At 43.6% G+C, this 26,332-nt stretch overlaps 1 protein-coding gene across 1 annotated transcript in view; it reads left to right on the top strand.

Annotated features, from left to right (window-relative positions):
• Positions 1-26,332, top strand: part of EGF (epidermal growth factor) — a 104,045-nt gene that overhangs the window by 38,573 nt on the left and 39,140 nt on the right. Inside the window, exons 8-13 of the mRNA XM_075286825.1 lie at positions 33-155; positions 2,666-2,791; positions 2,910-3,046; positions 10,192-10,340; positions 20,129-20,233; positions 22,562-22,785. Coding sequence (XP_075142926.1) covers positions 33-155; positions 2,666-2,791; positions 2,910-3,046; positions 10,192-10,340; positions 20,129-20,233; positions 22,562-22,785 — 864 coding nt within the window. The remainder of the gene's footprint in view (positions 1-32; positions 156-2,665; positions 2,792-2,909; positions 3,047-10,191; positions 10,341-20,128; positions 20,234-22,561; positions 22,786-26,332) is intronic.

A 26,332-nucleotide genomic window follows, 5' to 3' on the forward strand; every position in this document is an offset into this window, starting at 1 on the left:
TAGTATCAGACATTCTTGTTTGACTCTAGCAGATGAGACACTGTGCTTACAAGACAACCGGACCTGCAGTTATGGCTGTGTACAGACCGCTGGAGGACCTGTCTGTTTCTGTCCTGAAGGGTCTGTTCTTGATAGTGATGGCAAAACATGCAGAGGTACAGTATAAAGAAAATATGGAAAATAGTGTATCATTTATTGTGCGTCCCATATTCCCTCCTGGAAGCATGACATCACTGAGTCCATACACATGGCATTTCTGCATGAATAAAGCCATATGCCCAATTATCCTGCATCATACACATTAGGATAGCTATAGACCTGGACCTGCTGGCTGATACTTCAGATAATATATTTACTTTATTCTTTAGTGTCCTTAAGATTTTTTTCTGTAGAATTTGATAGAGCAGGAATGAACAGTTTGGCACCACGCAGTACCAGAGAGTAAGAAAGTTCTGCTTACTAACAACATAAAGAAATAGTGGGTAAAAATCCAATAGGATTTAGTGGAAGACATCCAACAGAATCTATGAAGTGGATTCCTTTTTGCCTGGCAACTCACATTAAGTAACATTACTGTCACAATGGCGTAATTAAGGAAGAAAGGGATTATAAACGCCAGTCTTTATATCCTCTGCGCCAGTAGAGGTTGTGACTCATTTACAATAAGGCAGACATTTCTTTACAGTCCTATGAAAAAGTTTGGGCACCCCTATTAATCTTAATCATTTTTAGTTCTAAATATTTTGGTGTTTGCAGCAGCCATTTCAGTTTGATATATCTAATAACTGATGGACACAGTAATATTTCAGGATTGAAATGAGGTTTATTGTACTAACAGAAAATGCGCAATATTCATTAAACCAAAATTTGACTGGTGCAAAAGTATGGGCACCTCAACAGCAAAGTGACATTAATATTTAGTAGATCCTCCTTTTGCAAAGATAACAGCCTCTAGTCGCTTCCTGTAGCTTTTAATCAGTTCCTGGATCCTGGATGAAGGTATTTTGGACCATTCCTCTTTACAAAACAATTCAAGTTCAGTTAAGTTTGATGGTCGCCAAGCATGGACAGCCCGCTCTCAAATGATCTGAAAACAAAGATTGTTCAACATAGTTGTTCAGGGGAAAGATACAAAAAGTTGTCTCAGAGATTTAACCTGTCAGTTTCCACTGTGAGGAACATAGTAAGGAAATGGAAGACCACAGGGACAGTTCTTGTTAGGCCCAGAAGTGACAGGCCAAGAAAAATATCAGAAAGGCAGAGAAGAAGAATGGTGAGAACAGTCAAGGACAATCCACAGACCACCTCCAAAGAGCTGCAGCATCATCTTGCTGCAGATGGTGTCACTGTGCATTGGTCAACAATACAGCACACTTTGCACAAGGAGAAGCTGTATTATAGGAGAGTGATGAGTAAGAAGCCGTTTCTGCAAGCACGCCACAAACAGAGTCGTCTGAGGTATACAAAAGCACATTTGGACAAGCCAGCTTCATTTTGGAAAAAGGTCCTGTGGACTGATGAAACAAAGATTGAGTTGTTTGGTCATACAAAAAGGAGTTATGCATGGCGTCCAAAAAAAACAGCAAAGAAAAACAGCAAGAAAAACACTTGCTATCCACTGTAAAATTTGGTGGATGTTCCATCATGCTTTGGGGCTGTGTGGCCAATGCCGGCACCGAGAATCTTGTTAAAGTTGAGGGTCGCATGGATTCCACTCAGTATCAGCAGATTCTTGAGAATAATGTTCAAGAATCAGTGACGAAGTTGAAGTTACACCGGGGATGGATATTTCAGAAAGACAATGATCCAAAACACCGCTCCAAATCGACTCAGGCATTCATGCAGAGGAACAATTACAATGTTCTGGAATGGCCATCCCAGTCCCCAGACCTGAATATCATTGAACATCTGTGGGATGATTTGAAGCGGGCTGTCCATGCTCGGCAACCATCAAACTTAACTGAACTTGAATTGTTTTGTAAAGAGGAATGGTCCAAAATCCCTTCATCCAGGATCGAGGAACTGATTAAAAGCTACAGGAAGCGACTAGAGGCAAAAGGAGGATCGACTAAATATTAATGTCACTTTTCTGTTGAGGTGCCCATACTTTTGCACCGGTCAAATTTTGGTTTAATGCATATTGCACATTTTCTGTCAGTACAATAAACCTCATTTCAATTCTGTCCATCAGTTATTAGATATATCAAACTGAAATGGCTGTTGCAAACACCAAAATATTTAGAACTAAAAATTATTAAGATTAATAGGGGTGCCCAAACTTTTTCATAGGACTGTATATATGAGGTGGACTCTCCCCCAGGACATGCACCTGGACTGAAAACTACACCAGTTTTCTGACACACATGATAACAAATTTGGCAGGGCCCTCTGCACATCCTCACCAAGTCCCCTTTTTGGAAAGTTTGTGTGTGTGTGTGTGTGCATAAATGGTGAATTTCATTTCTACTTACTTGGGCAGACTCTTGGTCCCCAAGGCAGTCTGCATAGCCTTCAAAATGCTCCTTTGCCAGATATTACATATATTTTCTATATGGCAGAGGAGTCTTGTGGTTTCCTGGGCCTTGGATATGACTACACTGTCTGCACCTCGTACAGCTATATCCCTGTGATACGGTATACAGTAACCATACAAATGCTTTTTCAGGATGTTCCTCTCCAGATAATGGGGGATGTAGTCAGGTATGCAGGAGATCCAGAAATGGCAGCTGGATATGTGACTGCTTTCCAGGATATAGTCTTCAGAAGGACAGGAAAAGTTGTCTTGCTTCAGGTCAGTTAAAACTTTAGCGATTTGTCAGTGTAAAGGTTGACATGTCCATATATTAATTGTTATCATGTTCTTATATATCATACTCAACTTTGAAAATGTTTTTATGCCTCAAGTACAGGTCCTCGGCCATTCCTAATGTTTGCAAATGGGCATGACATACGGAAGATAGACTTTGATGGGACACATTATGAAAGTGTTCTAGACTCACAAATGGGGAAAGTCCTGGCACTGGATTATGACCCTGTGGAAAATAGGGTAGGACATCCTTATTATACTGCTTTTCTAATGACATTTACCATTCATTATGCTATATTGCTACATTGTTGGTTCTGATATGTCTTTTCCATTGTGTAAAGCTGGGCAAAGATGTCTTTATGATGTAATAGCAGAGGAAATGGTGGATTCAGGGGCAAGTCTCTGGTTTCTTTTTTACAAGTATCGGGAAGGGTTGTGAGATGACATAAACCAACACTACAAGAAAGTCTAACTGTTGTTATTTTGCCAAGACTCCCCTCTTCTCTTAGGCCTGGTTAACATCTGTGTTCGGTATTTCGTTTGGGGATTCTGCTTGAGGACCCCCCAAACAAGAATACCAAAAGTTTTAAAAAGCGGTTTGCTAAGAAACCACATGGACCCCATAGACTATAATGGGGTATGTGTGATTTCTTAGCTAACCACTTTTTAATGTGTTTGGTATTCCATTCGGGGGGTCTCCAAGTGGACTTCCCGAACGGAACACTGAATGCAGATATGAACTAGACCTAAGTTAAACATATTGTGGAAAATTTATCATGTTTCTGGCTCAGTAGTGGATTATAATATGGCCTTTTTTGGGCAGCTGCATGCGGGGCCCATCACCACTTAGCAGTGGCCTGTGGAGGTAGTAGAATTTTGTATGTACCTTTAAATACATGCAAGGCTGCTACTGGTTTTCCAACAAGCAAGGGGGCAGCATGTGCAGTGTGAGTCTACTGGGGAACCTGCTGTTTTTTTCACAATTAAAGGGGCTCTATCAGCAAAATCCTGCAGATAGAGCCCTACATATGCGTGCATAGCCTTTAAAAAGGCTATTCAGGCACCGTAAAAGTTAAATTAAACTACCCCCCGTTTTAAAATAAAAACTTAAAAAAGAATGTTCTCTACTTACGGAACGTGCACCCTGGGCAGGCATTCTGGGTGCGTCTTCATCTTCTTCCCCGCCTCTTCTTCCTCTGACGTCTTCGGGTCCCGTCCTCCTCCGGCGCTTGCTCGCGGACACTGATAAAAAAAAATAGCCCGGGCGCATGCGCAGTAGCCATAGTAGAAGCTGCGTGCTACTGCGCATGCGCCCGGGCTATTTTTTTTTTTATCAGTGTCCGCGAGCAAGCGCCGGAGGAGGACGGGACCCGAAGACGTCAGAGGAAGAAGAGGCGGGGAAGAAGAAGACAGCACACCCTGAATGCCCGCCCAGGGTGCACGTTCCGTAAATAGAGAACATTCTTTTTTAAGTTATTATTTTAAAACAGGGGGGTAGTTTAATTTAACTTTTACGGTGCCTGAATAGCCTTTTTAAAGGCTATGCACGCATATGTAGGGCTCTATCAGCATGATTTTGCTGATAGAGCCCCTTTAAAGGGGTTGGCCACTTTCAGACAAATATTGACAAACAAATGTACAATAAAAAGATATACAATTTTCCAATATACTTTCTGTAACAATTCCTCCTGGGTTTCTAGATCTCTGCTTGCTGTCATTCATTCTGTTACTTCTAGAGGATAAAACTCTGACCATGGTCATGTGATTTACGGTCCATGGTCATGTGATGGGCACACAGGTGCACAGCTGATTACCAGGCAGATGTCTGATTACTGTGCTGTGACTGTAACGAGCAGCACTTGTGTACATCACATGACCATGGACCCTAAATCACATGACCATGGTCAGAGTTTTATCCACTAGAAGTAACAGAATGAATGACAGCAAGCCGAAATCTAGAAAACCATGAGGAATTGATACAGAAAGTATATTGGAAAATTGTATATCCTTTTACTGTACATTTGTTTGTCAATATTGATCTGAAAGTGGCCAACCCCTTTAACGTTCTCTCTTCTTTACCCTGTGGCGATTAAAAATACAGTTCTAATCCTTGAGTATGGCATATTGTCAGGTGCATGTTGTACATACTGCACGCACTGTTGGTATATACATACATTTTATGCAACAGTATAGACTTATTGTGTTATACTGTGTTGGAGGAACTTACAGCTTCCGGACACTAGTTGGCGATGTTATTATTGTTATGTGTTGAATACATGTAATAATATGCTATGGAGACTTGTCTATATCTAACTATGCTGCATCTATCTATGGTTAGTTCTTTCCAGTCATTTCATTCATTTCATTTTCATTTCTTGTTATATTGCTATATAGACATGCTGATGTTACCTCATGTTCTGAGAAGTAAACTGAAGATTAACCCATATAATCTACTCTGAAGCTTTCTTCTGCGACTGCACTCTGCAACACGCACAATGTACTGTATAAAGCCAATCTAGCATTCCTATGATTTCTCATTCAACTGATATCAGCCCATGGTAGTTTTCATTCCTCCAATCTGGATTGAATGTTACCAGTATTTGAGGCAAAGTTGTCAAAAGATTAAGTGGTATTGCTCAATTTGTTGGATCTTCATACTGAAATGCATGTCGGGACGGTGTCAGCGGGCGACGGACCTGGGCTTTGTACTTGCTTAACATATGAGTATGTCTCTGCTAATATTTGGTCTATGCAATCATTTGTGTGCTATGTCATATGACTGGTTGTCTGTGATGCTGTAGTTTGTGTCCCATACCACTTGGGTTTGACTACCATTTATGATTGTTAGTTGGGAGCTTTGCATAGTTGTGCAGCACTAACAGACACACAATTTTGGATTCTATTTTCTAATCATATATTTGGGGACATACATTATAGTATTTGGTGCTTTATATAGTGTAGCATCTGCTGTCAATTTGGCATCAGTGTGCGGGTGTAGGGTGAGGATGTCAGGTCTAATAGCTGTCTGTCTGACACCCTTTTTGTGCTTAGTCTGTGATACTTCTTCTGTTTTCACCACATCCCCTATTGGAGTGAGATTGTGCAAAAAGTTGCAATTCATGAATGTGTTTAAATCCTGGCCAGCAGCAACATGTACTTTACATTCACTCCACTAGACTATGTGGGACACAGTGAAGAGTGAAATGTATTTGCATATACAGTAGTACAGAAGTACATTTGCAGACTATGCCACCATCTGAAATTGCATTGTCTACCTAACTAAAAACTACATGCCCCCCCCCCCCCCCCCAACATATTTCACTAAGGGCTTGTGCACATCTGCGCCCGGGTCTCCATTACGCAGGTTTCCATTTCCTGCCCGTAACTGGACAGGAAACGGAAACCTGCAGGCATTTTTCAAACCCATTCATTTGAATGGGTTTAAAAAGTATCCAGCTGTGAGCGCCGGTGAGCGTTTTGTGCTCTCCACCGCGAAACCGTTTTTTTTAACCAGATACAAAGTCGGACATGCAGGACTTTGTGTCCGGTTAAAAAAATAAACGATTTCGCCGCAAGAGCACAAAACTCTCACTGGCTCTCACAGCTGGACACGGTCTGACAGGTTTCCGTCTTCTGTCTGCAGAACGGAGATCGAGGCGCAGGTGTGAACCCAGCGTAACAGATTTGTGTCTTCAGGGAATAGGGGCAAAGATGTCTTTTCGTCAAAACATGTTAGGGGCTCACATTTAGTTTTAGATATTTTCTCTTAATCCCTGCAGATGCCTGTCTGGCAAAACATATCGGGGGCTTGTATTGGCATAGGGAAGATCAGTAAAGCTGCATGAACCACCAGTTAGTTGTGTATGTATCATAGACACCCCTGGAAAAACTGAGTTTTCAATGTATAGTTAAGACTGTCAATAAGCAAAGCTGAGCAATTCTTACAGCGAGTTTCACATAATTTGAGGGATGTGGTGTAATAATAGAGGATCATAGTTTTATGTCATTTTCTGAGCAAACAGAATGAATAGGTTTCAGTACAAATATGAGAATTGAGATGCATGTTGTGCAGTATTGATAGATAAAAAGAACAAATTGACATCTGTGATTATGATGGATTGAAACTAAGATTTAGGGTCAGTTCACACGGCAGAAAATGAAGAGGAAATTGCTCTTCATTTTCCACCGCTGGCTTTTTCTCATGGCTAGCTGCAATGCATCAGCATTCCGTCACAGCATCCCGCTCCTGATTAGGCCTGGATGAATGGGCCTAATCAGGAGGGAGTCTCGAGCCACGGACCCCTTTTTTTTCCACATCCTGCTGCGACCTCTGCCTCCCATTGAAAACAACAGAAGGAGGATTTGGGAGGAATCTGCTCTGGATTCGGGGTGGAATAGCCCTCAAATCCGTGGCGGATTCCTCCGTGTGAACTGACCCTAACTGTTTAGTAATGGATAATGATAACAGTGAGGTTTGATCATAGTTTGGATTAGTGGTTTGACAGGTAGGGGCTGATTCAAGAGTAGGTTTGGTGTGGGAGTTACCTCAACAAGATTTGACAATGGATTGAATGTGACTAAGGCTAGGTTCATATCTGTATCAGCAGAAACCTGACGGACAACTGTTGTTTTAGCGGACTGGCTCTCTGCTGGAGAGTGCAACATTAGTGTGAATCTAGCCTAAGTACACCTCAGAGTTAAACTTAACACTCGAACAAGAAGCATGATATCCTAGGGAGCTACTGGTGCTATAGTTCCATTACTAAGACCATGGATATCAAATTTGTGTCTTAGGAACATGACCCTTATAACCTTACCTGGAGTAAAGCTTTGGCTAAAATTGTTCATTATAGGGTCTGCAATAAAAAGTTGATGTATCTTTGATTATTTTTTAACCCTAGAGGAGCTTGTGCAGAGCCTTGTGATTGTAAGACTCATCATGTCAGAGAAACATATCATAGCTATACATTGTGAGTATTCCCTAACATATATCTCTGACAAATGCTGCTATATGGTCATACGGTGACATATGTTAGACATTCGTCACAAAGTACACTGCTTGGTACAGGTTTTAGACTATGTTTACATTGGCCTTCTTTTGTCCATTGTTCCGATCCATCCTAGGTTAATAAAATAATGCACCTTTTTTGTATTTGGCATATGCGTTTTTTTTCATCTGTCGGGTAAACAAAGGTAAGAAAATGCATACAGTGCAGGCCAAAAGGACATTTTTTACATCTTTTGGGTGATTGGGGACCTATGGCTACTTTTGCATCATAGCGGAAGCTTTCCCAAGCACCAAACGTATTGAGAGATGAAAAGAGCCTAAGGCTCCATGCACACAACCATGTTTTTCATGGCTAGCACACTGACCCATTATATTGTTATGGCTTTATACACGTGATTGTGTACCATCACAGGTCCAGGCATTGGGCCATGAGACCATGCAAAACTCAGGACTGGCCCTATATCTATCTGTTTTGCGGCTGGGGATCACTGAAGAAAGTGAATAGGTTTGGAGAGACATCCATATGCTGCCGTGCCTTTCGACCAAGGCTCACGGTCATGTGCATGTAGCCTAACAGAGACAATTTTACAGCTGGCAGGAAACGCTATTAACGTGTCCATATGAGCTGTAGATATGAATCACTTATAATCTATAATTTGTCCATAAAAATGATATCTACCTATGATTTTGCATAGATTGGCAAGAAAAAAAGAGAAAAAAAGCCCAGATCGGCAACCTTACAAAGGGGTTTAAACAACAATTTCATAGGTCGAGAAATATATTAATGACCTAATAACAATCTGTTAGGAATAGCAGTAACTTCATATACAGAGAGGATTCTGTATTAGAAGCTGCATAATCTAGAATCTGATTGTAATGCTATGATGTACCACTAGATGGCACTCCTATCTGGTTGTAAGTCTGTATGATTTACAAGGGTAAGCATTGACCTATTGTATTTGTGCTGTGATTAATCAGAAATTAGGCGAGCATTTCAACAATTATCTATTTGATCGCTAGAACTTGAGATTAATCCAGCCTTGATTAAAGGAGTTATAGTAGTATATACTAGATATTGTATGCCAGCATTCTAGGGCTCCCCAGCGTCCCATTCTAAAACCTTTCTGCATTTTCTCTGCTGTCAGACTGCTGATACATATATTAACTGTATTAAGTGGAATGTGGGAAAATAAATGTCTGTGCAAAGTTAACATCTTGACTGGAATACTCATATGCTCTGAAAAGGTCTCGTGGATAGCCCATTATGGTGGGTACAATATATTTGCATACCACTATGTCCTGCATATTTTTATGGCAAATCCTATAAATGTATTGCCTGACAACTAACTGTTCATGCAAGAAAATTAGCCTAGACATGGTATACAGTATGTGTGGTGCAAGGGTGCGATTTATGGCACTTTGATGGTTTTGCCCCCGAGCGGGGCAGAAATCAAAATGGACCAAGTCATGAACATCTCGACCCTTCAGATTTACTATAACTCATGTCAGAAAACTAGCATTTATTCTAGCTGAACTCTAGGCCAGTCTCTGGCTGTATAAGATGTTCATTCTGGCTCATGAGATTGTCCATGAGGCTCTGGCTTTTTAATGATCCTGGGGAAACTTTTGGCAATGGGGCATGAAGTCTGGTGTAGGAAATGAGAGTCTTAATATAGTTTTTTAATATTTTTAAATATAGTTTATACTGTTTCACTTTATACTATTTCCTCAATATTACCAGTAGCTGCCAAAAATGTCTCCCATCGCTGATAGTGCCGTGCATCTATTGGCTATAGTTGTAGGGTATTGACATCCTTGATCCCTCACTCTTCCAGGATTGTCAACATTGACTGCATTATGTTCTCTTAAAGCTTATTCATTTAACTTTTTTTTCATTCAAAATTTTATAATATCATGGCACGTATGTTTAAGAAGGTTGTCCCATGGTTACATCTTTTTGCCTACCCTTGGGATAGGCGATAAGTGTCATTTTTCATGCGTCCCAGGTCCCCCTGTCTGAATGTAGTGGATTCAAGCTCACTCGTGCTCCATTCAGCTATATGGGACTACCAGAGAGAAGACAAAGATAACTATTGGCTACATCCAGCAATCCTATACATCAAAATTGTATGGCAACATGGCTGTTCAGTTGCTGCAACTTTCAAATTGGGGTACAAGAGACGGCACTGATTGCATGTTTATGAACAATACAGTGTAACTGTACTTTTATATCCCTATATGGTTGTACATTAGCTACTAATGTAAACATTAAAGCTCTAGATATACAATTTTGTTGATTCCATTCATGTAAATAGCAGCAAACTTTCCCCAGAATGTAGTGAGTATATCTTATGTATCTGCATAATTTTATTCTTAGATTTACTTTGCACATACAGCTCTGAAGTGCATAGAAAGTGCAAAGATGGACGGCAGTGCTCGAGAAAAGGTGATTTCAGAAGATGTGGACACACCCGAGGGTCTTGCCATAGATGCCATTAACAGAAAACTTTACTGGACAGATAAAGGGTACGTATGTCTTACCTGTGAAGCTAGATTGTGCTGCATTTATTACTACAGGATTGTTTCTGTAGAGCGTGCCTTTATAACAGAGGTGAATTTGTAATTTTCAGAGTACCTAAATCTAAAATGTCATATTGCTGCAAGATGGATAATCATTCTGTGTAAAGGCTCAACTGTTGTTCCTGCCAGACATTTCAATATTCATCATTTCTTGGCCATCCACAGTCTCTGAGACTTCTACTGATTTATCATCATAGTCATCCCAATTGCATGTTCCTATCGGTCAGTGGTTACACCTTATCATTATCATACCCCTTCTAGGCTAAGGCCCCATGTGGCATCCTACAGCACAAAATGCTACATTTTACAGTCACAGTCACAGATCTGGCGAATCTCATCCACACTTTGCAGTAAAAAACATGCTGCCGACAGGCGAAGATTTCCATAACATGATTAGACATACATAAAACCCCCCACTCACTAGAAAAGTAATGAAGACCATATTTAGCCTAGATTCACACTACTGAGTTTCACCCATGAAACTCAGTCTGTGAGTTCACCAGATTTACTGTCCTGACCTTCATTCTCGGAGCGGAGCACCTAGCATCATAGTTATATACAGGGAGTATAACTATAATGGTAGGAGTCCTGCTTGAAGGCCAGACAAAGCCGACGAACTCACGGACCGAGTTTCACAGGTGAAACTTTGTCATATGAATCTACCCTTACAAAAGTCCTTTCATGAGAATTGTTGCATAAGGGGGCATTCACACTGAGGAAGTTGGCACTGATTCTGGCATGATAACTCGCGGAAGAATCAGCGCTGAAAAAAAGACCCCATTGATGTCAATGGGTTCCGTTTTCTGCGCGGACCCCATTGAAATCAATGGGACAAAAAGTCTCTTATTGATTTCAATGGGTTCTGCGTGGAAAACAGAGCCCATTGAAGTCAATGGGAGTCTTTTTTTCAGTGCTGATTCTGCCGCGAGTTATCGTGCCAGAATCAGCGCCAACTTCCTCCGTGTGAATGCCCCCTAGGTTTCACCTTCTTTTGATGCAAACCAGATAAATTTGACACATCTGGTGACTGTGGGGTCCAAGTTTCCATTGTCTAACATACTGGTTCTCAAATTTTCTGAAGCCAGGATCCACTTTTGGATGAGAATTTTGTCCCACACAGTATAATCTGCTCCCCAGAGGAGTGGGCTACTCCATTATTAGAGATGGACGAACTTCATGAGATTTTTCTTATATTATTTGTGAGGTTTGCTATGCTGGTCTCTGCTACAGATACGGCTGCTGATCTTTATCAAAAGCCATATTGGGACTGTAGCGCAGAACTGCAAAGCATAATGATCACTGATTAGAGATGAGCGAACACCGTTCGATCGAATAGGTATTCGATCGAATATCAGGCCGTTCGAGGTATTCATTCCCAATCGAATACCACGCGGCATACGCAGTAAAAATTTGTATCCCATCCCACCCTCCCTGGCGCGTTTTTTGCACCAATAACTGTGCAGGGGAAGTGGGACAAAAACTACGACAATGGAGGCAGTGAAAAAAATGTAAAAAACCCATTGGCTGCCGAAAACATGTGACCTCCCATTTATAAGAACGGCTGCCGCCATATTCGCCATTTTTGTGGTCTGAGATAGGGAGAGAAACATATCTGCTGAGGGCTAGATAGGCATTAGCTTCAGATAGGCAGGGAAAAACCGAAGAACAACAAAAGTTCTTCTCAGAGCTATACACTGCAGGGACAGGAGTCCAGCTTTTCCCGGACGGTGGAAAACAGGGATACAGAACAGTTACTTGTTGCTATATATGTGCAAACCAGCTTTTATTAGGGCTGTCCCCCACAAAGTAGCAGGAATCCACAGCAGTTACTTCTTGCTATATACGTGCAAACCAGCTTTTCTTTGGGGTGTCCTTCCCCCCCCCCCCACAGATTTGCAGGAAAACAGAGCAGTTACCTCCTGCTATATACGTGCAAACCAGCTTTTATTAGGGGTGTCCCCCACAAAATAGCAGGAATCCACAGCAGTTACTTCTTGTTACATACGTGCAAACCAGCTTTTCTTTGGGGTGCCCCCCCCCCACAAATTTGTAGGAATACAGAGCAGTTACCTCCTGCTATATACGTGCAAACCAGCTTTTATTAGGGGTGTCCCCCACAAAATAGCAGGAATCCACAGCAGTTACTTCTTGCTATATACGTGCAAACCAGCTTTTCAGGCAGTGTGTAACCCCAAAACAGGGATACAGAGCAATTAGGTCCGGCTATGTACGCTCAATCCAGATATCCAAGGTGTGTACCCCCAAAACCTAGGTGGGAGACACCGAAATTCAGTCAGGCTATGTACGCTCAATCCAGTTTTTCATGGTGTGTACCACCAAAACCTAGGTGGGAGAGACAGAAATTCAGTCAGGCTATGTACGCTCAATTCAGATATCCAGGGTGTGTACCCCTAAAACCTAGGTGGGAGACACCGAAATTCAGTCAGGCTATGTACGCTCAATCCAGTTTTTCACGGTGTGTACTGCCAAAACCTAGGTGGGAGAGACAGAAATTCAGTCAGGCTATGTACGTTGAATCCAATTTTTAATGGTCTACCCCCCAAAGCTAAGTGGGAGACACAGCAATTCAATCAGGCTATATCAGCTCAATCCAATTTTTAAGGGTCTACCCCCCGAAGCTAAGTGGGAGTCAGGCCATGTATGGTCAATCCAATTTTTAAGGGTCTACCCCCCAAAAGCTAAGTGTGATACACAGCAATTCAGTCATGCTATATCAGTTCAATCCAATTTTTTGTTCAATCCAGTATTGTTTGCTCTCCATGATGTGAACTTTTCATTTGTCTCTTGAAAAGCAACCCAACATGAAGTCAGCCATGTGTGCCAGTGTGTTACTTGGCATGACTTCGCTGCCCCCAACTGTAAGGATCACTCTCCATTTCCTCCATTTTCCACTCCCCTTCACACCATCCATGCTGAAGCAATGGGTTTCACTGAACTTCACCCTCAAGCCTCGTGTGGGACAGTGACATGAAATGCCACTTCATCCCCCTCGCCTTCCTCTGCCAGCCAACGGTGCGAAGATGACAGGATTGTGCTCTGAATGTTTTCAGCCTAGCAGAGGCTAATTCTCACTTACGAAAATGGCCGCACTTTGACCAGTATATCAGGCACAATGGTGTAGATTTCAGAGAACCTTTGCACCAACAAGTTGAAAACGTGGGCCATGTGTGGACCGTGTTTGAGTCTGGCAAACACCAGATCTGCTACCAGGTTCCGGCCATTATCACATACGCAAACTTGCCTGGGCCCAGGTGCAGCGTGGAAAACCATATTGCCATATCATCCTGGATGGCATCCCTCACCATGGAGGCAGTGTGCTGTCTGTCCCCCAAGCTGATGAGCTTCAGCACGGCCTGCTGACATCTCCCCATACCAGTGGTACAGCGTTTCCAGCTCGTAGTTGGGGTCGAGGTTGCAGCGCAGGAGTAGGCTTTCAGAGGAACCCAGCCATGAATTTTGGGCTGAGAGAGGAGATAGGCCACCCCAGTTTGCACTCCGGGCGCAGACTCCACTACATTCACCCGGCCTGTTTTTAAAGATAAGCAGCATCCCTAACCGCAGGCGCTTGTCAATGCGTCGGTGGTAAAGTGGACCTTGCAGCAAAGCGCGGAACTCTGGGCCCGACTGATGGGACACGTGCAGGCGCATGGCGGGGACAGCACACCAAGAGAAGTAGTAACGGTAGGCCCAGCATAGGGAGGTGCCCCAGCTGCCATCTAGTGACTGAAGGCCTGGGTATCCAGAAGCATAAACGCCAACATCTCTAGGGCCAGCAGTTTTTAGATGAGGCCATTAAAGGCTTGAGCATGTGGGTGGCTTGCGCTGTACTTCTGCCTGCAATGAAACGCCTGGGAGATGGGGAATGGCTGGGAAGAGGCGCATGATGGTGCAGGCCAAAAGGGCGGATGAGGGTGAACTCCCAAATGTGTCAGAGACAGATGTGTAGGTGTCCAGGCTGGTGTAAACAGTGGAAGAGGCAGTGTCGGCAACACCAGGCGACGATTGTCCTGCGTTTGCTCTCTCCCACTGAGCCTAGGGCTTGCCTTCCAAATGACAGCGCACGCAAAAGGTGGTAAGGTTGCTCTTTTCAGAGCCCCTACTCAGTTTAGACTTGCAAAGTGTGAAAACCGCACTAAATCTGTCATGTAACTGGTGACACTAGGCACCTCAGTGGCGGTAGCTTTGCCAGGGCGTGCCGCTAGCCTCCTGTGTGACAATGAAATCATCTGCCACTTCGTCATCCTCCTCTTCCTCCATCAATATACGCTGTGAAGCGGACAGGAGTGTGCACTGACTATCCTGCTGGAATAGTTCTGCTCCTATGCCCGACTCCTCAGCGTACAATGCGTTATCCCTGATGGTGATGAGGGATTCTTGCATCACAATCAAGAGCGGGATTGTTAAAATCAGTAATGCGCCATCAAAGCTGACCCTCTTGGTGGACTCCTCAAAAACACAGAGAGATCTCGCATAAGTCTGGCAACATGGGTGAGTTTTGCATGAGTAGCTAGTACATGGAAAATCTTTGGCCTTGCTGCCTCTGCACATGCCTCTGCCTCTAGCCATCTTTTTTTCTGCATAGCTCGCCTCCACATCTACACTGCTTTCCCCGCTATACATCACCCCTGTCCATGCCTCTGCCTGTAGCCACCTTTTTTGCTGCTTAGCCTGCCTCCATATTTACATATCATTTGTGCGATTTTTTTGCTCTCCTGTACCAGAACAAAGGATGAGATTTTTAAATTATACTGGGGGCTGAGGATTGCAGAAATCCATTATTGTTTGCTCTCTATGATGTGAACTATGCCTTTGTCTCTTTAAAAGCAACCTAACATGAAGTCAGCCATGTGTGCCAGTGTGTTACTTGGCATGACTTATAATGAGCTTCTAACCAGCACAGTTGGGGGAATTAGGTTGGATTGGGCCTCTAACCAGAAGAGTTTGGGGGCATTAGTGTGAATTGAACCTAGTAGGAGCAGAATTGTGCAACGCTGATGGTGGAGGAGTATGAAGAGGAGGAAGAATTGTAGAGGGTGAGCACACACATCAAACTTCATGTCAGGGTGCTTGACACTGCTGGAAATGAAAATGATGGGTCTATCCAGTGGCTGTTCATTTTGATCAGCGTCGGCTGGTCAGCACTGTCAGCGCTGTCAGCTGGCTGTGCTTATCCGTGATGATGCCACCAGCTGCGCTGAAGACATTTTCCGATAGCACGCTGGCGTCAAGGCAGGAAAGGACCTCCAATGCGTAAAGCGCAAGTTCCAGCCAAAAATCCAACTTGGAGACCCACTAAATGTAGGGCGCAGAGGGATCGGAGACGACAAGGCTGGGGTTGGCCAGGTTTGGCCAGGGGGTGCCATTAACATGTCCCAGACCTTGGAGAGTGTACCCCTGGTGGGTGTGGACCGGATGGCAGTTGCTAGCCTGTTGGAGGAATTAGTCTGGTAACATGGACGAGTTTTGCATGAGTGGCTAATACATGGAAAATCTTTGGCCTTGCTGCCTCTGGACATGCCTCTGCCTCTAGCCACCTTTTTTGCTGCTGCGCATGCATCCACATCTACACTGCTTTCACCCCTAGACATCACCCTAGTCCATGCCTCTGCCTGTAGCCACCTTTTTTCCTGCTTAGCTTGGCTCCACATCTACACTGCTTTCCCCGCTATACATCGCCCTTGTCCATTTAGGGTCGGTGGCCTCGTCGTCCACCAACTCTTCTTCCAATAGCTCACTCTCCTCTTACTGCAAACCGCATATGACAACAGCATGCCCTGATGGCAACTGTGTCTCATCATCATCACTGAGGATGGAAAATGCTGGTTGCGGGTCCACAACCACAAAATCGCCAGGTGATGGCGGATGCTCCAGTGTTTGGGCATCAGTACACAAAAAGTCATCTGGTAGCTCTGGGATTCGGGAAGTGGTTCAACAGAGGGAGAGACAGTAAAAGGATCCGAAAAGAGATCCTGGGAGGGGGCAAGGGAGGGATGACTCTGTTGTGAAGATTGGGCCTGCTGGGAGGAAGGAGTGGCAGACTCTTGGGTGTGAACACGACTGCAGGTAGTGGCTGACCGGCTGCTGGAAAAGCAGCTAGAAGCACTATCCGCTAGCCATTGTAACACCTGTTCCTGGTGCTCGGGCCTGGTTTGCGTTGTACCCTGCACCCTGCTTAACGCAGCTGTCATATCAGCAATTGTGATGAGTTCATGCTAATGTTTCTTGTCCAGTGGAAAGGATGGGATAGGATTTCACATACGTCTGCCACCCATGGAAACTCATGGTGCAGAAACTGAGAGAGCTGACTTTGATGAACCCTTGGGTTTTGTAGATGGAACTCCATCAAAGGTCTCTGCTGTTCACACACCCTGCTCAACATATGGTATCTAGGGTTTCAACGTGTGGTGACCTCGCACAACAGCCGGTGCTTCAGGCAGATGTAGGCGTTGCTGGAGTGTATTGAGGATAGCACCAGGTACTGTAGATTTGCCAAAGTGGGAGCACAAGCGCCGCACTTTAACCAGTAGCTTGTGTAAATTGGGGTAAGTTGTTAGAAACCGTTGCACCAATAATTTGAAAACGTAGGCCATGTGTGGAATGTGTTTGAGTCTGGCAAGCTCCAGATCTGCTACCAGGTTGTGGCCATTATCACATACGCCAACCTGCACCTGGGCCCAGTTGCAGTGGGGTAAAAAAACATTGCCATCTCATCCAGGATGGGATCCCTGACCTCGGAGGCACTGTGCTGTCTGTCCCCCAAGCTGATGAGCTTCAGCACGGCCTGATGATGTCTCCCCACGCTAGTGTTGCAGCGTTACCAGCTCATAGCTGTGCGCAGAGGAGGAGGTGGGTGGTGTTTCAGCACTCCTGCCAGGAATATTGGGCGGCGAGACAAGGCAGGCCGCCACAGTTTGCGACCCGGTCCCAGCCTCAACTACATTCAGCCAGTGTGCCGCGATTGAGATGCAGCGTCCCTGGCCGCATGCACTTGTCCAGGCGTCGGTGGTCAAGTGAAACTTTGTGTAACTTAGCGCAGAACTTAGGGCCCGCCTGATGTTACGGGACACGTGCTGGTGCAAGGCTCAATTCACCCTAAGGCCCAAAAACACTGCTGGTGAATTTTGTTCCATTCCAAAGGACTCTGTGTTTAGATTTGGCTCAGTCGCAGCTCCAGAACATGCTTTTGATGGCAAGGTTTCCTTTAGTGACTCCATCTCAGCAGGATGATGATGGTGAAGCTTGGTTAAATCTGGTGTCGGAAGGGAAAGTGGTTTCTGATCTACATCTAAAGTACTGGAGAATGTTGTTTGGACTATTAACACCTGATCAGAACCCTGTAGAGGTAATGTAGAGTCCGATATTAGAGGACTATTACCGGTAGTAGTGGTTGCAGCCAATTCTCCACCTTTGCGGTCCTCTAAATAATAGTTACCCCCAGGACTTGATGCCAAAATGTTATCAATTTCCCAATCAAAATCAAGGTCAATGTCTGGGTCCTCAGTCCAATCCACTGCATCAATCCAACACAATGAGAGTGATGGTTCTGGAACCACCATTTTAGGGGCTAAGAATTTTAAAGGGGCTAACACTCTGCTGGTGCAAGGCTCAACTCACCCAAAGGGCAAAAAACTCTGCTGGTACAAGGCTGAAGTAAGTTAAAGGGTCTAAAACTCTGCTGGTAAGAGGCTGAAGTCACCTCAAGGGCCTCAATCTCTGCTGGTAGCTCAGCTTAAGGGCCTCTAACTTAATTTGGAAGGGCTCACGTTAAGGGCCATAAAAGTGAATTTTGGAAGGTCTTACCACATCACACACACACACACACACACACACACACACACACACATCTACAATGACAGTTCAGGGTGGGTACTGTTGGATTTCCCATTGCCTACTCCATCTGTGGTTGTCATGGGCAACGTGATTTAAAGGGGTGCTTGTTAATGATTCTTTAGCTTAAATTTGGGTTTCTGTCCATCCATTTGGGGAAGAAAGAAGGTTTCCAGGTATTTTCCCACTTTGATAGAGGTTTTTTTGAATGTGGAAAGTGTGTAGTTGTTAGACTGTGATAGTGGGGTAATAGAGGGTCTTTGGTGTGTTAGATGCCCCCAGGCATGCTTCCCCTGCTGTCCCAGTTGCATTCCAGAGGTGTTGGCATCATTTGCTGAGGTGTCATAGTGGACTTGGTGACCCTCCTGAGTCGAATGGTGGGTTCCCCTGAAACAAAGCATTTTTCCCCATAGACTATAATGGGGTTCAATATTCGATCGAAAAGTCGAATATTGAGCGGCTATTCGAAACAAATATCGAATATTTTACTGTTCGCTCATCTCTATCACTGATGGTTCACAACCCCCCCCCCCCCTCCCCCGGCTGTCCTTCTTACGATACTCCAAGAAAGTACACTTTGGGAACCATTGGTTTAACTAATATACTAAATTAGTAAATGGAGGCGGGAGGCAATATTTTCGCTATGATTATATAGTTGAATGCAAAAACATTATGCCACTGTATTATTTAAGTAAGTTGATGACTGATGTAAAATATACAATTAAACACTTTTGGCTGCTGAATGTGGTACCACAAGTTATCACATTGTAAAGGGCAATTACTTTTTCACAGGTTCCCATAGGAAATAGATAACTTATGTTATAATTTATGTGTCTAGTCACTCTGGTTGTGTTTTCCAATATTTGATTTTGTATGCAGATGGGAGATCAATATTAGGAGTCATAGCTTCAGGGTAGTGTATTATTTGACCATCCTTACTTTTCTGCCCTTATTGAACACTTTGACAGGCTTATAGGCAGGTCATGATCTTATCTTTATGTGCATATGCAAGAAATATACTGAATTTACTAAATGTATAAGTAATTATAACTAAAAGTGTATATGCGCACAATGCAGATTTGTGATTCCCTAACTGTCCTGTTCATATGAATGGGGATTGTTGAAATTGAGGCACAGGTGTAGCAGCTGGTAATGTTTGCATTGGGATAGCAAATGTTCATTTCAAACTTATGCAAAATCCATATTGTGGCCGCTATTCACTTTCAATACGGAGCAGCAGTGCAATGCAAAGTGCATAGTGTAGAAATCTCCTTTCCTTAATGTGATGAACAGTCTATTGGCGGCTGCTACATCTAAGTATCTCCATGGGCGTATACCTGCAGTAGTATTATTTATCCTGTATGCTGAACGCCTTAAAAAAATGTATATACCACATTCCACAAATTATTGTGTTTTAGTCATATGTTCCATGTAGCGAGCTGCAGCAAAAATAGTGTTGCGGGAAAAAACGGGGGCGGCAATGCATCGCAGTTTTTTCCGCAACGCTTTTCACAGAAAATCCACAGAGGTTTCCTCTGTGGACTCTCTGCTTCCATTATACCTATAGGGAAACCACCAGCGATTCTGTAACTATACTTGGCATGCTGTGATTTCCAAAACAGCAATGGCCCAAAACATTAACATAAGCTAAAAACATTGTGCCTACTGAAAGTACATCTTGTCACACAAATTATAAACCCTCACACAGCTATGTTGGCAACAAAATAAATACAGTTGGATTGTTTTGATTGTTGAATATTGGAAGGTGGAGCATTAATGCCCAAACTACCCTGCATTATGAAAGTGTTAACATTTATGTACTCATAGAGTGTTATTTCTAAGCCTATGACTTGGTTTTTTAGCTTTGTTTTTGTCTTTTTGTATAGAAAATCTTGTATAGAAATCAGTGATTTAAATGGAAGAAACAGGAACATAATTGTGGAGGAAAATATACATCAGCCAAGAGGAATTTGTGTTCATCCAAGGGCTGGGTAATAAACAATTATTTACAATGTCTTTATTACAAAAGAAATATGTGTCTAATTCTTGATTTTTTATTTCTTCTTCTTTTTTTTTCTCAGGCCCAGTTCACATCTGTGTTCGGGTTTCCGTTTCCACTTGGGGACCCCTGAAACCTATACACATAAAGAAGCTGTTACCTAAGGAAACCCGCGAACCCCATAGACTATAATGGGGCCGTGTGGTTTCTGCTCGGTTTCCGCACTAAACATGTGAAGAGAAAAGTCCTCCAAGCAGTATCTCCAAACGGAAACCCAAATGCAGATGTGAACCGGGCCTCAGGTTTATACACAATGTAATATTTTCTGGTTTTTTTTAGGGCTATTATAGTTAACAGTATATCCTTCACTTCAGTTGTATATTAGTTTACTGGTGATTCTAGTGTTATTGATTGGAGACAGATGTTGGTAGGAAAGTTTGTTACTGATATTATCACTTTCATTGGCTGAACTACATGTAGCAGAACATGCTCTATAACTGCTTCCGGACTGCCGTTGATTATTAATGTCTGGGCAGTCCAATCTTAACTCTGCAAGGATATACCTGTACATTCTTACAGTCTTAAACGGACGCACAATATCTTGCAGTTGCAAGCCAGGAACCCAGCTGTTACTACAAACAGAGATCCTCTAGAAAGGCAAAAATGGTTTATTAACATCCCTGCCTTCCCAATTGCCAGGAGCCATTGTTGGGACTCCCTTCCGCCCTGGCAGTCAAGGGATCCACCAGGAAGTTCAAGTTACGAGTCTGAATTATTTCTGTAACTGGAGCTAAATGTATCAGCCCCAGTGACAGGGGAAATCAGCTAAAGAAATAAAAAGTAATCTTAAAATGTCCTCCAAAGGTCTATTATGCCAATTCTACAATGTAGAAAAACAAAATAAAAAAGACAAATGGAAAAAAAAAAAAGCTTATGCCATGCCCGCATCACAGGTTCTAGCCTTGCCCCGGCAACACATCATTACATAACAATTACCATAACAGAAAGGAAAAAGGTATTTAAAAAAAAAAAATTAACAGTTTGTTTACATTTTTCCCATATAAAAAACATACAAGAATAAAAATAACTTACAGATAAATCCCTATATGTCACCGACAAAACGATGTAAAATGTACGGTATTTGAATACCCTGAGAAAATATATATTATAGCCCTCAAAACCAAACGTACAAAAAAACTCGAATTAGGAAAATTGGTCTGGTACTGAAGTGGAAAACAAATTAATGAATTGTTCATCCCTGTACAGTTTGCATTCGGCAAACAATGATTTTAGGTGCTGCATAAATGATGTAATAACTCAACAAACAAGTGTCAGCTCCTCGCAGGCCAATTATCAGGTATTGTTTTTGAAAGAGAAATGGACTGTCAGCCTTATAAGGGAGCGTTCACACTACCGTCAGTGTCCGATAGGTAGTGTCCGCTGCTAGTGTCCGTTCAAAATCTTGCACGAACATTAGCATTGGACACTAGCTGTGTCCGTGACATTTTTCATTAATTTAAATGGACATCGGGTGCATTGTTTTACACTCCGTGCCAGTCCTTAAGTGTCTGTTCCCAAAGATGTCCGACTTTTCAAGCGGACAGCAAAACCAGACATGTAGTTTTTTTCTGTCCGCTTGAAAAGTCGGACATCTTTAGGAACGGACAGTTAAGGACAGGCACGGAGTGTAAAACAACGCACCCGATCTCCATTTAAATGAATGAAAAATGTCACGGACACAGCTAGTGTCCAATGCTAATGTCCGTGCAAGATTTTGAACGGACATTAGCAGCGGACACTACCTATCGGACACTGACGGTAGTGTGAATGCTCACAGATCAAGTTACTTCTAACATAGAAGTCTATGGGAAGGGAAAGAAGCTGCTGAAGCTAGAGCAGATGAGACACACACACTACTTACTCTACTGTATTCAGTAAGTTAGATAACTACCACTGAAGACAGTAAATACTTGCTAGACATAGCAGTGTGTATGTTTCTTCCTCCCCTTTCTTTCTCCATAGACTTCTGTACAGAGTAGGCTGGCAATCACTGAGTAGGACCATCCACCGAACTCCTAGGTTCAGAATAAGCAGAGATTTAGATAAGATCATACAAAATGTACAACATGACAGATTGTCTTTCAAGGCTCCCCTAGCAGTATTATAGATCTGTGTTGATAAATCAATTTGTCTATACTATTTGATTTCATACAGCTTTGCCTAATGCATGGAACTCACATAAAACTCACCTTAGGATCACTACTAATACATGTGTATTGTTTTACAAGGCTGCACTGATTTATGATTTCTTACTTTTAAGGAGATTATTTTGGACAGATATTGGACACAATCCCCATATAGGAAGCTCCAGTCTAGATGGTCATGAAAGGATGGTCGTGATCAGCACTAATCTAATATGGCCTAGTGGGATTACTGTGGACACCCTCACGAATAAACTGTATTGGTGTGATACCAAGAGATCTGTTGTTGAATCGTCTGATTTGGATGGATTGAACCGACTCGTCCTTTCCCAGAATGATGTAGGTGAGGTTTTGGGGTAATATATATATATATTTATACTAGTATATAAATTCTCTACCTTTGTTGGACCAACTCAAATACAGTACAATCCATAATAGTAGGAACTGGATAAATAACAATTGCCTTTATATATTATTTATTACTTCATCTTTTTAATCTCCCTATATTATAAAAATGAATTTCTGTCTGTCTGTCTGTCTGTGCTCTAATGCGAACCAAACGACTGGACCGATCTTCACCAAATTTGGTACAGAGATACTTCAGGTATCCGGGAAGGTTTAAGACGAGACTCCAACTCACTCGGACGTACCGTTGCTGAGATACAGCATTCCAAACACAGTGCCCCCCCCCCCCTTAGCCAATACAAACCTGCAAGTCTTTCACTCATATTCCAACTGCAATACACATGGTCACTCCACATGCACAATACAACACTGATATCCAAACTGAGATACACGCATCAGAGGATTAGATATACAGATCAGCAAACAGTATCACACTCCAGAAGATTAGATACATGCGTCTGCACACAGTCCCACAAACCAGAGGATTAAATACGCACTTCTGCACACAGTTCCACACACTGAAGGATTTGATACGTGCGTCTGCACACAGTTCCACATGCCGAAGGATTAGATACACGCGTCTGCACAAAGTACCACATCCCGGGGGATTGGATACATGCGTCTGCACACAGTCCCACAAACCAGAGGATTACATATGCGCTTCTGCACACAGTTCCACACACTGAAGGATTTGATACGTGCGTCTGCACACAGTTCCACATGCCGAAGGATTAGATACACGCGTCTGCACAAAGTACCACACCCCGGGGGATTGGATACATGCGTCTGCACACAGTACCACATGCCAAAGGATTGGATACACGCATCTGCACACAGTTCCACGCACCAGAGCATAAGATTTGTACGTCTGCACACAGTACCACATGTCGTCGGATTAGATACGCGCGTCTACACACAGTTCCACACTCCAGAGGATTAGATACACACGTCTGCAGACAGTTGTACACGCCATAGGATTAGATACACGTGTCTACACACAGTTCCACACACCAGAGCATAAGATATGCACATCTGCACACAGTACCACATGCCGCAGGATTAGATATGTGTGTCTACACACAGTTCCCCACGCCGTAGGATTAGATACGCGCCTCTTCACACAATACCACACAGGGGAGGATTAGATACGTGTGTCTGCACACAGTACCACACTTTGGAGGATTAGATACATGCCTCTGCCCACAGTACCACAAGTCAGAGAATTAGATGTGTGTCTCAGCACACAGTACCACACGGGGGAGGATTAGATACGCTCATCTGCACATAGTACCACATGCCAGAGGATTAGATACGCGCATCTGCACACAGTACCACACAGGAGAGGATTAGATACGCACATCTGCACACAGTACCACATGCCAGAGGATTAGATACACACATCTGCACACAGTACCACACGCCAGAGGATTAGATACGCGCGTCTGCACACAGTACCACATGCCGTAGGATTAGATACGCGCGTCTACACACAGTTCCACACGCAATAGGATTAGATACACGCCTCTACACACAATACCACACAGGGGAGGATTAGATACGTGTGCCTGAATACAGTACCACACTTTGGAGGATTAGATACATGCCTCTGCACACAGTACCACAAGCCAGAGAATTAGATACGTGTCTCAGCACACAGTACCACACAGGGAGGATTAGATACGTGCGTCTGCACACAGTACCACACGGGGGAGGATTAGATACGCGCGTCTACACACAGTACCACATGCCATAGGATTAGATACGCGCGTCTGCACACAGTACCACATGTCGGGGGATTGGATATGCGCGTCTACACACAGTTCCACACGCCATAGGATTAGATACGCGCCTCTTCACACAATACCACACAGGGGAGGATTAGATACACGTGTCTTCACACAGTTGTACATGCCATAGGATTAGATACACGCGTCTGCACACAGTAACACATGTTGTAGGATTAGATACGCGCGTCTACACACAGTACCAGATGTTGTAGCATTAGATACGCGTGTCTGCACACAGTACCACTTGCCGTAGGATTAGATACGCGCATTTACACACAGTTCCACACTCCAGAGGATTAGATATGCGCATCTGCACACATTTGTACACACCATAGGATTAGATACACACGTCTGCACAGAGTACCACATGCCGTAGGATTAGATACACGCGTCTACATACAGTTCCACACTCCAGAGGATTAGATACGCGCGTCTGCACACAGTACCACATGCAGTAGGATTAGATACGCGCGTCTACACATAGTTCCACAAGCGGAAGGATTAGATACACGCCTCTTCACACAATATCACACAGGGGAGGATTAGATACGTGTGTGTGAACACAGTACCACAGTTTGGAGGATTAGATGCATGCCTCTGCACACAGTACCACACTCCAGAGAATTAGATACGCATCTCAGCACACAGTATCACACGGGGGAGGATTAGATACGCGCGTCTACACACAGTACCACATGCCATAGGATTAGATACACGCGTCTACACATAGTTCCACACACCGAAGGATTAGATATGCGCCTCTTCACACAATACCACACAAGGGAGGATTAGATACGTGTGTGTGCACACAGTACCACACTTTGGAAGATTAGATACATGCCTCTGGACACAGTACCACAAGCCAGAGAATTAGATACGCGTTTCCGCACACAGTATCACACGGGGGAGGATTAGATACGCGCGTCTACACACAGTACCACATGCCGGGGGATTGGATACGCGTGTCTACACACAGTACCACATGCCGGGGGATTGGATACGCGTGTCTACACACAGTACCACATGCCATAGGATTAGATACGCGCGTCTGCACACAGTACCACATGCCGGGGGATTGGATACACGCGTCTACACACTGTTCCACACGCCATAGGATTAGATACGCACCTCTTCACACAATACCACACAGGGGAGGATTAGATACACGTGTCTTCACACAGTTGTACACGCCATAGGATTAGATACACACGTCTGCACAGAGTACCACATGCCGTAGGATTAGATACACGCATCTACATACAGTTCCACACTCCAGAGGATTAGATACGCACGTCTGCACACAGTTATACACGCCATAAGATTAGATACACACATCTGCACACAGTACCACATGCTGTAGGATTAGATACGCGCGTCTACACACAGTTCCACACGCCAAAGGATTAGATACGTGCCTATTCACACAATACCACACAGGGGAGGATTAGATACATGCGTCTGAATACAGTACCACACTTTGGAGGATTAGATACATGCATCTGCACACAGTACCACATGCCAGATAATTAGATACGCATCTCAGCACACAGTAACACGGGAGAGGATTAGATACGCGCATCTGCACACAGTACCTCACGCCAGGGATTAGATACACCTGTCTGCACACAGTACCACATGCCAGAGGATTAGATACACGCGTCTGCACATAGTACCACATGCTGTAAGATTAGATATGCA

Source organism: Leptodactylus fuscus, chromosome 1, assembly GCF_031893055.1.
Source record: "Leptodactylus fuscus isolate aLepFus1 chromosome 1, aLepFus1.hap2, whole genome shotgun sequence".
Taxonomy (NCBI): Eukaryota; Metazoa; Chordata; class Amphibia; order Anura; family Leptodactylidae; genus Leptodactylus; species Leptodactylus fuscus.